Genomic DNA, 18,197 nt, shown 5'->3' on the forward strand with positions numbered 1-18,197 from the left:
TCAACATGGTATGTCAAGTATACTTCAATTAAACACAAAAAAGTTAAGAATTTGTTCCAGAAGTCTGGATCAGTAACTGTGGTAGCATATTAAATAGAAGAAAATTAGCTTAGTGGGATTTTAATCAGGGAATTACTGGTATTTAAGTACATCCAGAACAAAAGGGTCAGTTTGTAAAGGTAGCTGTTAAAATACTGCTGTTGTAATGGTTACCACGTTCCTGTTATAACTTGTCTTCACTTGGGATGAGACAGGGGAGATTTGAAGGGTGAGAGCAATTGAAGAAACCAGACTTTCTGGTCAGTTGCCTGGTTGAATGAGATCTTCTGATTGGGAGAGGAGAAAAGGAGCAAAAATAAAACCCTGCACAGTAGTCACTCATAGAACACTAATTTGAGTAAGCTGTCTGGGGGCTTAACAAAATAAAATATTTTTATAAACTTTCTATTACCTCAGTAAAATTCAGTTTTACTAAATCCATATGAGAATGCTTTTGGCCACCTGATTAAGTGATGAGAGCAGATTTTCAGACTCTGCCACTTGGGCTTCCGGTGAGCGAGCTTTGCTTCTCTCTGGCAGAGGCTTGTCCAGCTTTACAAACTGCTGGTCTGACTGGGTCCTGTCTTTGTGCAGTTTCTCAAGGCATCTTCCTTTCTTTCTATACTTGACCAAGAAATTCACAGTGACTCAGTCACCTCGGGTGGAGGGCTGCTAGGGAGCCGCAGTTCTGACTGGGACTGGGCTTTTAATGTGCTTTTTTAACTTCACTGAGGCTCAGGTCTGCTTTCAAGTGGGGGGGGTCCTAAGAGTGTAGTCGGTCTGTTTTTTAAAAGAGCCATTATTTAGTCCCCCAGTTTTAGGCCTGTTAGGTTGTTAGATTTCCCATGTAAAACGTAGGCCCGTGTCCTGTCAGAATAAATTGCTCATCTGAGTTTTTAGGTTGTTGTCTATACAGGAGCCGATGAGATGTAGCTGTGGCCATTTCTTTATTAACCATGATTGTGTTCATAATTCGCTTGTGGAGAAATCTTTTATAAACATGAAAAGAAATGTGTGGCTTTTATTGATCTTTCCCATGGTCTTGGACTCTCTAGATCACTGAGGTCATCAGCTAATACTTTTACTTGAAAGTTGGTTGATACCACATATTAGGTACAACCACCCTTTGCACTCTAGACAAGCGATAGCAAATCACGTTTCCGAGCTCAGGCATCAGTAAGGCTGCCTAGGTTGAACTCCAGCACTACTATCTGATACCTCTGTTACCTTAGTTTACTTAACCTCTTTGACCCTCAGCTTCCTCATTAGTAATACAATCTGTACTTCGTAGGTTTTTGAGGACTCACAGGGGTGGTTGGACGAGGGTGGGTTGTCCAGAGATACTAAATATAGTTAGAAGGAAGAGTTGTCCCACCCAAAATGCCGCTCATGCCCCTACTCAGAAAAATTATTTACAAAGCAGTTAAAGAGTGCTTGGCATATAAAAAGCATCAATAAAAATCTGAGCTAGCTATTGTATATAGCTGATGGGGTTTTATTATCATGAGCTTGGATGGCCTTAATAGTTATTTAGGCCAGTTATCTGTTATGTCGGAGGAAAATACCTGTTCTAAAGCCAGAATCTCCTGTTGGTTTTACCTCTAACTTGCAGTTGGCAGATTATAACTGACTGCAGTATTGCTCACGGGTTTATGTTCTTTTTAATTTATTAAGATAAAATTCATCATTTTATTCATTACAAAGTATGTAATTCAGTGTTTTTCAGTATACTCACAATGTTATATGACCATTAACACTATCTAATTCCAGAACCATTGTCATAACGCCAAAACGAAACCCTGTTGTACCCATTAGGCAATCATTGCTCGTCTCCCCTGTTCTTAAGGTACTTTAATGAGATTTTCATAGAGCTAAGATGGGTATTTAAGTTGACTTTGGCTCTTAAAACGTAATCAAAATAATTTTGACCTAGAATAAGTTAATGGAGTAGAATTTTAAAACTTTGTCCTATTTTTACATCAAAACAGAATCTTGGGCCCTGCCTGCCAAAAATTCCTCAGCCCACATCTGTGTAGAGGTGGGGTTCTCCTGTTCGTTCAGTCATGATCTTTGCCAACTTCAGCCTTTTTTTTTTTTTTAAGTTTATTTATTTATTTTGAGAGAGAGAGCAAGAGCACAAGCAGGCTCCTCACTGTCAGCATGCTGCCTGAATGGGGCTTGATCCCACAAACCATGGGCTCATGACCTGAGCTAAAATCGTCAGTTGGATACACTTAACCGACTGAGCCACCCAGGTGCCCCTCAGCCTTTTTTTTTTTTTTTAAGTTTATCTATTTATTTTGGGGGGAAGTAAGCAGGGGAGGAGCAGAGAGAGAGGGAAAGAATCCCAAGCAGGCTCTGCGCTGTCAGCATGAAGTCTGACGTGGGATTTGATCCCACGAATCGTGAGATCATGACCTGAGCTGAGATCAAGAGTCAGCCGCTTAACTAACTGAACCCCACGTAGGCACCCTGAGTTCAGCGTTTATAATCTAACCTTTATGTAGCTCATTATGTGCCAGACTCAATTGTAAATTTTTTACATGGATTATTTAATCTCAATCAATCATAATATACTAATGTTACATAGTACACTAGTATTTTCTCCATTTTACTGTTAGGATATGGAGGCAGGAGCAGCTAATGCAACTTGCTGAAAGTCATACCAGTACTAAGTGGCAGAACAGTTAGTAAGTGTCAAGCTCTAGATCCCTTGCTTTTGTGCTCCCCTAAGAGAATGTCAGTTCCATAACCATTTGAAAAATATTTCTCAGCACTTCACAAGCAGTGTGGATGTGTCAGTTAATTGCTGCCATAATAATGCTGAGTAACCACCACCCACAAAACCTTAGTGACCTATAATAGTAAACGTTAAGTGTGTGAGTCTGTGGATTGGTTTATCCCAGTTAGGCTGGGCTGGACTGTTTCACCTTTGGATCAGCTGAAGTTCTGTTGTTCTTGGCTTACTTGCTCATATACGTGGGGTCACCTGGCTATGGAATGATCTAGAATGGCCTCAGCTGGGATGATTGGGGCAACCAGCTCTGCTCTATGTGTCTTTCTTCTTCCAGTAAGTGCAAGGACAAGCAGGGATGGTCACACAAGAAATTTTCAGGCCTCTGCTGACGTCAGGTCTGCTAATATCCCATTAGATAAAGCAAGTCACATAGCCAGCCCAGATTCAGGGGTAGAGAAAAGAGACTGCTCTTTATGGAAGGAACCTGGATGGTCCCATGACAAAGGGTGTAGGTAAGGATGGGGCTGTGAATGCTATCCCTCTGCTATAGCAGGTCAGCACCAAAATTCACTAACATTCAGTAGTTAATCAAGAGCTTAAAAACCCTTCCATGATTGGTGCCGACCCTCCATCATCCACCTTCTCCTTTACTAGTTAGTTCTCTGCATTATCCTCTATACTTACTGGATAGCATTTGTCCTGTGATTTTTTTCACTTTTGGCTCTTTTCCTAGCACTGTTTCTTCTGCCTCAAGTGGCCTTCTTTCTCTCCAAGCCTGGCTCACTTCTCATTTTTTGGGTCCACCTAGCTCAGGCATCACTTTCTTAAGGGAGCAGTTGCTGATGGTAACCTCAGCTTTGGTTCAAGGTCCTTATTAATGCAATGGTAATAATAAATACCTCACTATATTATCCAGTGACTATTTTTGTTAACATTTTTGTTGAGATATAATTCATTTACCATAAAACTCACCCATTTAAAGTATACAGTTCTGTGTTTGTGGTACACATACACAGTTGCACAGCCATCACCACAGTCTAAGTTCATCACCTTCAGAAGAAATCTCATACCCACTGTCAGTAACTCTCCATTCTCCTCCCTCCCACCGCCCTAGGCAACCACTCATATACTGTATGGATCTGCCTATTCTGGGCATTTTATATAAATGGAGTCACACTCTGTGTGATCTTTTGTGACTGCTTGCTTTCACTTAGCATAATGTTTTCAAGGTACATCCATGTACATCCATCCATGTAACACATGTCAGTACTTCATTCCATTTTACTGCTGAGTAATATTCTATTGAATGGCAGTGCCACATTTTATTTATCCACTCATCAGTTGATGGGTTTTTTTTTCTACTTTTCGACTGTATGAATAATGCTGCTGTGAATATCTGCCATGAATATCTGTGGGCATATGTTTTCATTTCTTTTTTTTTTTTTTTAAGTTTATTTATTTATTTTGAGAGGGAGAGAGAGCATTCCAAGCAGGGTCTGCACTGTCCGCACAGAGCCTAACGCGGGGCTCAAACTCACGAACCGTGAGATCATGACCTGAGCCAAAACCAAGAGCCAGACACTTAACCAACTGAGACACCCAGGCACCACCATATGTTTTCATTTCTTGAGGGAATATGCTTAGGAGCAGAACTGCTGGGTCATACACTAACTCCATATTTAACTGCTTGAGAAACTGCCAGACTGTTCGAAAATAGTTGTAGAAGCTAACATCCCCACGAGTAGAGTGTATGAGGGTTCCAGCTTCTCCACATTCTCATTAATGCTTAGTATCAACCATCTTTTTGATTGTAGCCATCCTAATGGGTATGAAGTCATTTCTCATTGTGCTTTTGATCTGCATTTCCCTAAAGGCCAGTGGTGTGGAGCATCTTTTCATGTGCTTATTGGAATGTCTGTCCAATTTTTTGTCTGTTTATTAATTGGATTATTTGTCTTAAGCATTTCATATATGTTTAATCTGGGTCCAAATTGCTAGTTAAATATATGACTTCTAGATATTTTCTCCCATCTTCCATACTTGAAAATATATTTGTCCGATTTCCATTTTGCGGGTTGTCATTTCAGCTTCCTGATGGCATGATTTGCAGCACAGTTTTTTATTTCAGTATCGTCCACTTTTTTCTTTTGTTGTTTATTTTTGATGTCATATTTTAGAAACCTCGTAATCTAGGGTCATCAAGATTTACTTCTGTATTTTCTTCTAAAAGTTGTACAATTTTAGCTCCTCCATTTAGGTCTATGACCATTTTGAGTTAATTTTTGTGTGTGGTGTAGTAATTATCATTTATGCATACTTCCCCCACCAAACTGTTGTCATCTTTTAATTTTTTTTTAATGTTTATTATTTTTGAGAGAGAGAGAGAGACAGAGAGCAAGCAGGGAAGGGGCAGAGAGAGAGGGAGACACAGAATCAGAAGCAGGCTCCAGGCTCTGTGCTGTCCGCACAGAGCCCGATGCAGGGCTCGAACTCACAGACTGCGAGATCATGATCTGAGCTGTAGTCGGCCGCCCAACCAACTGAGCCACCCAGGCACCCTTAAACTGTTGTCATCTTTGAATCTCAGTGTACAGAATAGTTCTGCTGATGTTATCAAACAATGTGCGTTTGAGCACCAAAGAACTGGGTTAACTGGGTTTAGTGAATTGCGGCTGCATATTCTGTGTCCGCCTACATCAGAGAACATCAGGCCTGCACTTCTGTGAAGATTGTTGCTTGAATATTTGCTAATATGTGGTTGAGGATATTATCCACTGTTTCATTTGACAAAATGTATTGGATGCTCCCTTCAGTATAAGCCAGGCTCTGTGCTGGTCTTTTGGGACTTTTCTGCAGCGTCCTCTTTGTGAGGCCCTAAGAAGTTGTTTCGCTCTGCTTTCACTACCTGGGCTTCTTTGTGCAGCAAACTTGTTTTTATTTTGTGGGTATAGCTCACTCTGTTTCCTCGGATTTTGTCTACCAGAAAAGTTTTAATGCTCTTTCTAAAGAATGGCTCATGCCTCATGCCATTTACTTTTATATTACTCTCACTTCTGGTTCTGTATTACCATTTTTATCTTTTTATTTTGTTTTCTTTACCTACTTAGCATTCTTTTTATTTTGTCTTTTTTATTATTTATTTTGAGAGAGCATGCGGGGGAGGGGCAGAGAAGGAAACAGAATCCCATGCAGGTTCCATGTTGCCAGCACAGAGCCCGACTCAGGGCTCAGTCCCACAAACCATTGGACGCTTAACCAACTGAGCCACCCAGGCACCCCTTCCGCCTACCATTTTCTTATCCATAAAAAAGTCAGCCTTGCCCACTCGGCTACCCACAGGCTGTTAGGAAAGATGAAGTGTGATAATAGATGTGAAGCATTTGTAAAACTAAAGCCTGGGAGCACCTGGGTGGCTCAGTCAGTTAAGCATCCGACTTCGTCTCAAGTCACGATCTCATATTTTGTGAGTTTGAGCCCCGTGTCAGGCTCTGTGCTGATGGTTCGGAGACTGGAGCCTGCTTTAGATTCTCTGTCTCCCTCTCTCTGTCCCTCCCCTGCTCATGCTTGCTCTCTCTCTCTCTCTCTCTCTCTCAAAAATAAATAAACATAAAAAAAAAAACCCAAACATTAAGAAGCAAGGAGAAACCATTGAACTTGCCAGATAAAGCATGTGTGTAGACCGCCTCTAGGTTAGAGTCATTTAGGCTAGAGAGTGAAATGTGAACACTTCTAGGCAAGCTGAAGGGGTTCTTCAGAATCCCCGAGTGCGGTGAGGGGCTCTGAGTGCTGAGAGACCTGAAGGAAAGGAAAGGGTGTTTGAAGTATGCACTTGGGAGGCTGACATACCCTCTGTCAGGGGCGCTTAAATCAGGGGTCCAGTGAAACTTGAGGGTGTTGCAGAAGGGTCCTTGGAGGGTGGAACGAATGTCGGAAGGCGGAGGCTACTACAGACAGGACTCTTTCGAGCAGGTTTCAGGGGAGATTCTGCACTTTCCCCTTTGCCTTCCCTGCACCATGTCTCTGCTCCCAGCACCCAGGATAAGACTGTGTCTTCTATAAATAGACTCTCATGGTCTGAGGACTTGCCCTCTGAATCCTGTAGACCTCCTTGCATCCAGTTCACAGTGTAACCAGGTGCATCCTGGAAGGAACTGGTAGACATTTAACTGACATTTCTAACATGGCTTTTCATGGGGAAATGCATTCCAGGTTACAACCAACCAACTGGTCAGTGGACTTGGAATAGGGTGGGACTTGCCCATATTGGAAAAGGCTGTTTTGGGGAACAAAGCATACCTGACTTGATTGTGTGCTGTTCTTGTGCTAGAATAGCCTGTTAGAATAGAGGTGTCTGTTGTATAGACAAATAAGACTCAGAAGAATGTTGTTTCTTTCTAAATGGTTATGTTGAAAAGCTGTGTGAATTCAGTATTTTTATTCCTTTGATTTCTAGTCTTTGTCAAACGCTTAGAAATTTCTGCTCTGTCCCATCAAACTGACTGCAGGGCCTGGGGTGCCTGGGTGGCTCAGTCGGTTAAGTTTCCAGCTCAGGGTCCTGAGATCAAGCCCCCTGTCAGACTCCACACTGAGCATGGAGCCTGCTTAAGATTCTCTCTCTCCCCCACTCTATCCCTTTCCCCTGCTCACTCGCACTCCCTCTTTCTCTCTCACTCAAAAGTAAAAAGATTTTTAAAAATGACTGCAGGGTCAAAATTATGGGGTTCTCACATATTTATTCACAGATTTATTTAAACATCCATATCTAGATTAATGTGTCTGTTTTCATGCTTCCTAGCCTAGTACATCTTCTGTGCTCTTTTTTGTTAATGGGATTTTTAACTGTTCATCAAAGGTAGAAACCTATCTTTAACTCTGTCAACTTCTTTTTTTTTTCAATTTTTTTAAATGTTTATTTTTGAGAGAGAGACAGAGCATGAGTGAGGGAGGGGCAGAGAGAGAGGAAGACACAGAATCTGAATCAGGCTCCAGGCTCTGAGCTGTCAGCACAGAGCCCAACGTGGGGCTCGAACTCACAAACTGTGAGATTGTGACCTGAGCCGAAGTTGGCCACTTAACCAACTGAGCCACCCAGGTGCCCGTAACTCTTCTTTAGGTCACAACTTCTGCTTTAGGTCTCATATCCCACTTAGACATATGGTCTTATCTGTCCTCTTCTTTTAAAATTTCATTTATTTCTTTTTATCATCCCTACCATAATCCTTATTGTCTCTCACGGACTATTACAGTGAAATTCTTAAGAAATTTTACCTTCGTCTAACGTAGTTTTTAACATTAAGGGTTATAATTCATAATGGGCTATGAAATCAGTTTAATGGTGGTGACTGGAATTGTTTTCAATAATTGAATAGATTAAAAATATCAGAAAGCATCTCCGAAAGGGCAGTTCTCTTTCAGTTTGCATGTGTGTGCATATATACGTACGGTATGGATTGTTATTAAAATGTATCTGTTGTTTGGGGTCACAGTCAAGAAAATATGAAGGCCACTGATTTGGTCTACCACTTTCACGTGGCCTCTTACCTATTCTTCTTTGGGTTTTCTTTTTTTTTTTCCCTCTTACCCATTCTTAATCCATCTCTGCGTCTTTTGCTTATTTTTCTAAAACCAGAATCTAATCATCTCACTACCTTGCTTAAGAGTCTTCATTGGCTCCGTGTTATCTACCGGGTAAAGTCCACCCTCCTTAGCATTACTCACAAGCCCCTTTATAATTTGAACCCAAGTCATCTCGGGTATCATTCTCCCTGCCCTGCCTTCCATATGTCCACCTCATACTCTAGCCACGTAGTGCCTCTTGCTTTCATTTGTACGTGTCTTACTCTTTTATCCTTCTGCCTCACTATTCCTACTGTTTGGATCTATTCTCCACATGGCATCTCATCTTTAAAGACAGAAATCAGAAATCACTGTTTTTAAGAAGCCCTTCCCAAATACCAGGTAGTCTATCATGCCTCTGTGCCTTTTTGTTTGACAGCCTCCCCCCAGCCTGATTCGGTGAGGACAAGTGAGGCCCAAGGCTGTGTGTCATATGATTCTGTATCCCAGGCTCAGCCCAGGTCCTAAGTGTGCTCTGCTAAACTGGAGTTATTGATTGAACTAATGCACCACCACAATTCTGGTCTTTGGGGCTTTTTTTTTTTTTTTTTAAGTAAATCTTCCTATTTATTTAAGTGCTTTCTAAAAATGTTTTTAGATATCAAAGACAGAATTAGATTGGTTCCTTGAAGATTTGGAAAAGGAAATTAAAAAATGGCAACAAGAGAAAAAAGAAATCCAAGAAAATCTAAAAGCACTAAAGAAGAAAATGAAAAAGGTTCTAAATGCCAACGAAACGTAAGTTAACAATTGAAAGGCAATGATTTTTTATTATTGGGGCTTTTTTGTTGTTATTTTAACATTTTTGATATTCAGTTTCAGACTATATCAGGTAGTGTACAAATTTAAATACTGTTTTCACCTCATTTTAGAGAACGTTCTGTGGGGACTTACCTGAAATTTTTCGTAAAACTACTGTGTTTGCCAATCAAGTGGGACTATGAATGAGCAAAGAGCTGACTTCCTTCTAGTCGGGACACCACCCCTTACTGTGAACATTACCTTTGCCCCATTTTTTCCTTGTCTATAAAGTGAGGGGCTTAGTCTAGATCTAAGGTTCTTTCCTGCACTAAGATTCTGTGATGATTATTTATAATTGCTTTCATCTTGAGCCTTTAAATTACTAAAATTTGGTCTTGTGGTATGAAGGATTTGGTAATGCATACAGGTAATACAGTTGTCAGATGGGCCAAGTTTAAGATTCTCTGTGATCCATTCCTAACCCCTCTCTTCCCTAGTTGGTGACGTATCATATGATTCCTCAGCTTAATTGTTACCTACCACTGTGTAACAAAAACACTCAAACTTGGTGGCTTACATTAACAGCCATTTTATGTGATCATGATCTTGGAACCTGGTCTGAGTTCCGCTGGGCTGTTGTGATGGTCTTCACGTGGCAGGGAATTGGCTGGGGCTAGGCTCAGCTGGGATGCTGGGATGTCCTGGCTTTTTCTCTCCGTGTAGTTTCACGGCTGCTCCCTTTCCATGTAGCCTCTTCATGTGACTTTTATCGGTATGGTCTACCCAGGTCATCTCCAACACAGTAGCCAGGCTTCATATGTGGTGGCAAAGGGCTCCCAAGGGTACGGGAGCAGAAGCTGCCATGCCTCTTGAAGGTTCAGGCTCAGAACCATCAGAGCATTACTTCCACCACATTCTGTTGTGAAAAGCAAGCGGCAGGCCTACTGGAGATTTAAGGGCAGGAAGAAGGGGAGGCATGGTTCACGGGGGCCACACTACCATTCTCACCTTTCAGGACATTCGTGGTTTTTCCATTTGCCATGCCATAGGATCGACGACTTCATCATGAGTCTTGCTGGCATTAAATTTGGACAGTTTTTAGGTAATCCTTCCAAGAATGATGAACCATAAAACACCGCCTGTGTCTTGTCATTTTGAGTAGGCTCAGAGTAGTTCTATCAGAACACATGTGTGGAAATAACATCTGCAAAGCTCTGTACAGTACCCCCACCCCCACCTATAGGTTCATTTTTCACGGTTTCAGTTACCTGTGATCAGTGGCAGTCAAGCTCAGATGATTCCCCTTCTGACATATTGTTGGAGGGTCAGTAGTCGCCTAGTGCTGTGTCACCTGCCTGCGTCACTCGCCTCACCTCATCATATCACACAGGCATCTTGTCATTTCACATCATCAAGGAAGGCTGGGGACAGTGTAGTAAGATAAGATACATTGAGAGAGAGACCACACTCATACGTAACATTCATTACAGTATAGTTGTTTTTATTTATTATTAGTTATTGCTGTTAATCTCTTACTGTGCCTAATTTATAACTTGAACTTTATCATAGGTATGTATATATAGGAAAAAACCTGGGTTTGTAACAGTCCATGGTTTCAGGCATCCAGTGGGAGTCTTGGCACATACCCCTCTCAATATTTGAGCATGTCAGTAGTGAAGTTATTCAAAAATTCAGGAATATTTGTATTTAACATAGATTTTTGTATGCTCAATTCAGATTTACTGTTAAACTAGACAAAATAAATGAGGCTGATAATGATAAGAAATTTTTTTGTGTGTGCTAGCATAAAAATCCATTTCTGTTGAGGAATAAAGTTTTTATTATTTTTTTTTTACTTTATTAATACATGTTTTCCTTTTTTCTGTCCCAGTTTAAAGATAAGCTACAGGCTTCTTTATGTGCTTGGCTTTTTGCACTTTGTAAATGATATAAATCTAAATTTTATATCTGGATTTTAAAGTAAAGCCTCTTTTTATATTATAAGTTTTATGTAGTCTTAAGTTTTGAAGCAAAACTCTGAGCAGGAGAATAATTGTATAATTAAGCAGTTGACCCTAGAACAATGTGGGGGTTTAGGGGTGCTGACCCCCAACATGTAACTTTTGACTCCTCCAAAACTTAACTACTAATAGCCTACTGTTAACTGGAAGCCTCACTGATAACACAATTAACACATATTTTGTATATTTATTATATGCCATAATTCTTGGTAAACTAGAGAAAACAAATTTACTAAGAAAGTCATAAGGAAGGGGCACCTAGGTGGTTCAGTCGGTTAAGCATCAGAGTCTTGATTTTGGCTCAGGTCATGATCTCACAGTTTTTGAGTTTGGGCCCCACATCGGGCTCTGAGCTGACAGCTCAGAACCTGCTTGGGATTCTCTTGCTCTCTGCCCCTCCCCCGCTTGCACTCTCTGTCTCTCGAAAATAAATAAACTTTAAGTAAAAAGAAAGAAGGAAGAGAAAGTACATTTTTAGTATTATACTGTATCGAAAAAAAAAATCTGTATATATGCACTACACAGTTCAGACTTGTGTTGTTCAAGGGCCAACTGTACTTCCTGTTTTGCAGGAAGTTTTAAAATTTAAAAAGAAAATGGTTTTGTAATCAAAATACCTTGGGTTTACATTCTGGCATGCCAGTTCAGGTCTTTTCATATGCAGATCCCCTCCCCAAGCACCCACCCTTGAAATTTGATCTTGCTGGGATACTTTTTATTTATTATTTTAATTCAAGTTGGTTGGGGCACGTGGGTGGTTCAGTAGGTTAAGCCTCTGACTTTGCCTCAAGTCATGTTCTCCCAGTTCGTGAGTTTGAGCCCTGTGTTGGGCTCTGTGCTGACAGCTCAGAGCCTGAAGCCTGCTTTGGATTCTTTGTCTCCCTCTCTCTGCCCCTCTCCCACTCGTTCATTCATTCTCTCTCTCTCTCTCAAAAATAAGCTTTAAAAAAAAATTCGGGGTGCCTCGCTCAGTCAGTTGGGTGTCCAGCTTCAGTTCAGGTGATGATCTCACAGTTCATGAGTTTGAGCCCTGCATCAGTCTCTGTGCTGAGCTCAGAGCCTGGAGCCTCCTTCGGATTCTGTATCTCCCTGTCTCTCTGCCCCTCTCGTACTCATGCAGTGTCTCTCTCTGTCTCAGAAGTAAACATTTTTCAACGTTTTTATTTATTTATTTATTTTTTTTTTTGGGACAGAGAGAGACAGAGCATGAACGGGGGAGGGGCAGAGAGAGAGGGAGACACAGAATCGGAAACAGGCTCCAGGCTCTGAGCCATCAGCCCAGAGCCTGACGCGGGGCTCGAACTCATGGACCGCGAGATCGAGACCTGGCTGAAGTCGGACGCTTAACCGACTGCGCCACCCAGGCGCCCCAGAAGTAAACATTTTTAAAAAATTAAAAAGTTTTAGAAAGATATATACACTTCATTTTGCAGGGTGTTAGACTGGATATGTGTGTGTGTTGACTGGGCTGTATTTCTTTTTGAGAGAGAGAGAGAGAGCGCGCGCTTGCGCAAGTCGGGGAGGGGCAGAGAGAGAGAGGGAGACACACAATCCACAGCAGACTCCAGGTTCCGAGCTGTCAGCGCAGAGCCTGACACAGGGCTCAAACTCATGAACTACAAGATTTTGACCCGAGTGGCAAGTCAGATGTTTAATCAAATGAGCCACCCAGGCACCCCTGTAAGTCCTATTTTAATGATGAGAAGGCTGTTTTCATTTTGAATGAGAGCCACTGGTTATACTGATGATGATAGACAACACCGATACTCCTCTGGGTCATGTGGAGTCACCTGGAAGTGCTCCTTGAAGTGAACTGAGATAAGGTGTTGTCTACACTGCAAGCATATGACCTAGGGTGAAGAAAAGATTTCTGTCCTTTAGGTGTTAAAGGAAAATGACCCAGATTCTTTGCCTATTTAGAAGATAATAGAAATTAAATCAAAATGTAGAAGTTTACAAAATCAAGAAATGTTTGCCTCAAAGTAAGTAGAATTTACTATGTGGGATCGTGTTTTTAAATATCCTTGAAAATTAATTAAAATTTGGTGATTTTCTTCCTTAGGTATACCCAGAAAAATGATGGAAAGGATAAGGAACATGAATTACTTCTGGATCAGTCCCTCGAAATCAGGCAAATTAAGTTTATGTTTGCTTTTACTATTATCTTATACTTTTAATACCCAGAGGCACCAGCACACTAGGGTTCTAAGTCTATTGTGGCTTGTCTATTTCTTTTAAATAATTATGTCTCTTTTATTTGTTTCTATTTTATTCTTTAAATTAATGTTTAAATAAAATTATTCTTTGAGTGTTTTTATTTTATGATGTTCCTACTACTTTTATTTTACATTGTTAGTATAAAAATCCTCAACTTTATTCGGGGTGCCTGGGTGGCTCAGTCAGTTAGGTGTCCTACTTCAGCAGTTCATGGGTTCGAGCCTTGAGTCAGGCTCTGTACTGATGGCTCAGAGCCTGGAGCCTGCTTCGGATTCTGTGTCTCCTGCTCTCTGCCCCTCCCCCACTCATGCTCTGTGTCTCTCAAAAAATAAACAATTAAAAAAAATTTTTTTTTAATCCTGAGTTTATTATTGTTGATTAACTGTTCTTTTCCTTTGAAGTCTCCTGAAACTAAAAATGTGGATTTTTTTTTAAGATTTTATTTTTCAAGTTTATTTATTTATTTTGACAAGAGAACACACGTGCTCCTGAGTTGGGATGGGGGATAGGGAGAGGGGGAGAGAGAGAAAGAGAGAGAAAGTCCCAATAGGCTCCTCACTTTGCACTGAGCCCAACGTGGGGTTCAGTCTCATGGACAGCAAGATCATGACCTGAGCCAAAATCAAGGGTCAGATGCTTAACCAACTGAGCCACCCAGGCGCCCCTAAAAATGTGTTTTTAAAACTTTTCTTTTGTGTTACTTAACAATCTCAACTTTATTATGGTAGTTGTTCTACAATTTTAAGTTTATTAAAGAGGGCAGATTTTTATTATGAACCTATAAAAAGTTTTCTTTTAAGCTTTGTTAATGGGTATAATGTTTTTACCTACGGGTAGTCAGTATATTCATTAGTGAAGCAGTTGTGTTCTGCATTTTTCGTTGAATATTGTTTCACATAGACATTTCCATTCGCATCATGATTCATGGCCTTTTTGTTTTTTTTAAGCCCTTATACACATATTGCCGTGATTACTTTGTAGAGATCACTTTTTTCCTTTGGATGATTTCTTTGTCATATAATGTGTGTCAAAATAGAATTTCCTGACTGGAAGCATGAGGGATGTTCTGTAGCCAGATACGTTGTAGTCCACCTGCCCTGGTAAAAGTGATGAACCAGCTTCTCAGCATTTCCACCAAACACTCAATTTTTAAATTTTATATGTTCCTTTGATAATTTGTGAAATGCAAAAAGCACATATGAGTGAATCTGTGTGTCAGACACTAAGAAGTTTTGTGAGTCTCTCTGTGTCATGATTTCGAAGCTAACCTGGCTTAAGCCTTTAGTTATCTCACTGTTTTTTTCTTTTTCAAGAAGTTTTTTCTCATTAACATTTGCAGTGATACATTTACAAATGAGGAAATGAAAATAGGAGAGTGCATAAAGAAAGGGAAAGAGAATTATGAAGAGAGTCTTCAAAGAGCAGTGGCTGCAGAGGTGAGCCTGGGACACTTGGTGACGGACAGATGTGGCGAGATTGTTTGCTTTGTTTGTTTGCTTTGTTTGATTGTTTTTCATATGCCTACATATGAGGCATAACAACATTGCTGAAAAGTGTGGAGTCTGACGGATAGCCTCTCACCCAGAGTCCTACATCCCAGAAATAGCTACTTTTTTCCATGCATGTCACTTTTTAATGTTTTACCCTTGTGCTTACATGATATTACATAGCTGTACTCAAAGTGAACACCACATTTTGCAGTCTGCTTTCCTTATTTTTATAATTCAGTCGTTTTCCATGCTGTACCTTAGAATGGCTTCATCATCTGTAATCAAGTGGTGTGCCATGAAGTAGCCAACCATAATAGTCACTACTGGAAGAGGAACTTGAAAATAATCCACTCATTAAGAATATACTCTCAAAAAAAAAAAAAAAAAAAAAAAGAATATGCTCTCTTCTTTCCTCAGAAGAATATATACCAATGTCCACATACTATTTGAGATACTACTGAGACAAAAATCAAAATAATGACCTCTGGCTGTATTTTATTGAGTTCCCAAAACATGGTTGTCTTTGTTTTCTCAATTGAGAAGAAATACTACTTGTTGGTATATATATCTATGATTATTCTGGGAAATTAAAAAAAAAAAAAAAAAAGACTTAGCTTATATAATCCACAGACATGGGACTTCTGATTAAATATTGACTATGCAGCTGCTTCTAAGGAAAGGATGGGGAAAGAAAAGCTGAAGTGCCTATATTATATGAGTCCTATGCCTACATGTATATTGATGAGCTTGGTCAGGTCCCATTTACCACCATTTGGCCAGCCCTTCTGCCTGGTGGGCCCTGTGAAGGTTACTGACACCTGTATTAAAAGAAAGCAGTTCTATATTTCTTGCAGTGCCTCTTACAAAAATGGCCCATAGGCTTGTGGGAAAACCAAAAAACATTCCCCAGAGGCTTTTGAAGCTCATACTGAGAACAACTTCTTTGAGGCCTTTAAATTTGATAGCGTGCAGCCTGGGGGTCATTGTGCAGACCCCTGGCCCTCTGCTTACCAGGGACAGGACCACAGATAATGCTCATCAGGCCTATACATGCAGGGAACCTGGCTCTGTGTTTGTACATGCTTAAGCAGTAAGCCATGTGGAAGGTTTAGTATCTGAGAAAAGTACTCTGTAAGGTAAAATAATTTTCCTGTCATTATGTTATTCTGTTTTCAAATCCAAAAGTTTGAATTAATTCATGTTGACTTTTGTGAATTACTACATAAGCAAGTTCTAGTGCTTCTGTCATCATCTGTCATTTAAGGAGAAACTGGAAAGTGGCTTAGAATGTTTACGTTTTAACAACCTTAAGATAGTTTCAGTTTCACTGTTTGAAAATACTTCATTGTTATGTAATCTAATGGTAGGTATCTGTGCTTGAAAACTGGAAGGAGACAGAAGTGTACAAATTACAGATCATGGAATCACAAGCAGAAGCGTATCTGAAGTACCTGAAGCTCCTGAGCAGGTACTGTGTGGTGTCACGGGTGTGCTTCCCAGCATGTCGTGTAGGAAATCCACATTAGAGCTGATTTGACAAAAAAGTCATTACATTATTCAGGACCATTTTATTTTTAATAGTTATACATCATCAATACATGTTCAGTTGCAGAAAAATCAAAATATACAAACCAAACTGATAACGATTATCCATAATTGTTTTTTTATTGTTTATTTATTTATTTTTGAGAGACAGAGTAGGGGAGGAACAGAGGGAGAGAGAGAACCCCAAGCAGGCTCCTCACTGTCAGCACAGAGCCTGATGTAGGGTTTAGTCCCACGAACCGTGAGATCATGACCTGAGCCAAAATCGAGTCGGATGCTTAACCAGTTGAGCCACCCAAACTCCCTGATTATCCATAATTCTTAATTAATGTGTAACTAATTAGTATTTTAGAAGAAACCATTAAGTATTTGAAAAAAACAAAATTTTATAAATATATATATATATATTTTTTTTTTTTTTTACTAAGTAATATAAAGGAAGCTTCCTTTCGTATCAATAATGACATTTCTCTAACCTAATTTTGAAAAGTTGGATAGTATTCCAGCATACAAATGTGTCATGATTTATTAAACCCCACTGTGGTGGTGCATAGTTGGGTTCTTTGCACACTGTTAAGAAAAGCTGCATTTCAGTGAGTTTCCTTGTAGCCACATTTTTATGCACGTTATTAATCACTTCCATGCAATAAATTTCTGGAGTGAAGATCACATTTTCAAGCTTTTTAAACAATTACCTTCTGTAAGAACAATCACTTAACAGTCTTAATGATAGAGTATGGAAATGTCACTTCAGAAGATACTCACCTATGGTCCTTTTTCAACTCTCATAATCTTTACCTGTTTTTGTTTGTTTAGCTTTGATTTTGGAATAAGGTTTACCTGGGAATTCTAGAGGGTCTTCCTCAGTCTAGTCTCTAGCACTATTCTGTGTGGATTTTCACACAAGGGATTATTTTCATCTGGTCTTTTTATCATTCCACAGTCAGGTTTTTCATCCTTCCCTGTGCTTTTTGCCTTACATTTCAAACCCTCGGTGTTGAGCCACAGGTTCTGTGGGTCACGAGAAAAAGTTTGGATGTGTTGTTATTTCTTCATTTTTCAAGATTTAGTTTTTTTCACATGAGAAAACCTTTCTAATGAGAGGAAAACTAAGACGCTGACTCGGGTTATAAGACTAGTGCAGCTGAAGTGAGGCCCAGGGGCTCTGAAAGGCCAGTGTTTGACCTCGTGCACTGTGGTGCCTCTGAGAAACGGAGATCTCAGACCTCCTTTCATCTGACAGTGTTGACTTCCTTATTAAATCTCATAGGACACGTAGCTTCTTTCTTAGGGATGCCCTGCTAACTTTCCCATTCCACCAAAGGATAGCAAAAGAGAAAAGACGTAAAAGGAAATGTTCTGGGTTTTCTTTAAGATGTATAAAGAAAACCGGGTGCTCAGTCAGTTAAGTGTCTGGCTCTTGGTTTCGGCTCAGGTCAAGGTTCAAGGTTCGTGGGGCGCCTGGGTGGCTCAGTCAGTTAAACGTCCGACTTCGGCTCAGGTCATGATCTCGCGGTTCGTGAGTTCAAGCTCTGTACTGACAGCTCAGAGCCTGGAGCCTGTTTCAGATTCTGTGTCTCCCTCTCTCTCTCTGACCCTCCCCTGTTCATGCTCTGTCTCTCTCTGTCCCAAAAATAAATAAACGTTAAAAAAAAATTTTTTTTTTTTTAAAAAGATTCAAGGTTCGTGAGATCGAGCCTCGCATCAGGCTCCCCATCAGCAGCACAGATCCTGCTTGGCATTCTCTCTCTCTCTCCCTCTCTCTCTGCCCCTCCCCCACTCATGTGTGTG

At 40.3% G+C, this 18,197-nt stretch overlaps 1 protein-coding gene across 1 annotated transcript in view; it reads left to right on the forward strand.

Moving 5' to 3' along the window:
• Window positions 1-18,197, forward strand: part of TTC3 (tetratricopeptide repeat domain 3) — a 127,926-nt gene that overhangs the window by 96,217 nt on the left and 13,512 nt on the right. Inside the window, exons 36-39 of the mRNA XM_086675956.1 lie at window positions 8,991-9,130; window positions 13,217-13,285; window positions 14,711-14,807; window positions 16,229-16,329. Coding sequence (XP_086532082.1) covers window positions 8,991-9,130; window positions 13,217-13,285; window positions 14,711-14,807; window positions 16,229-16,329 — 407 coding nt within the window. The remainder of the gene's footprint in view (window positions 1-8,990; window positions 9,131-13,216; window positions 13,286-14,710; window positions 14,808-16,228; window positions 16,330-18,197) is intronic.

Source organism: Puma concolor, chromosome C2 (assembly GCF_028749965.1).
Source record: "Puma concolor isolate L17-30 chromosome C2, mPumCon1.1.hap2, whole genome shotgun sequence".
Taxonomy (NCBI): domain Eukaryota; kingdom Metazoa; phylum Chordata; class Mammalia; order Carnivora; family Felidae; genus Puma; species Puma concolor.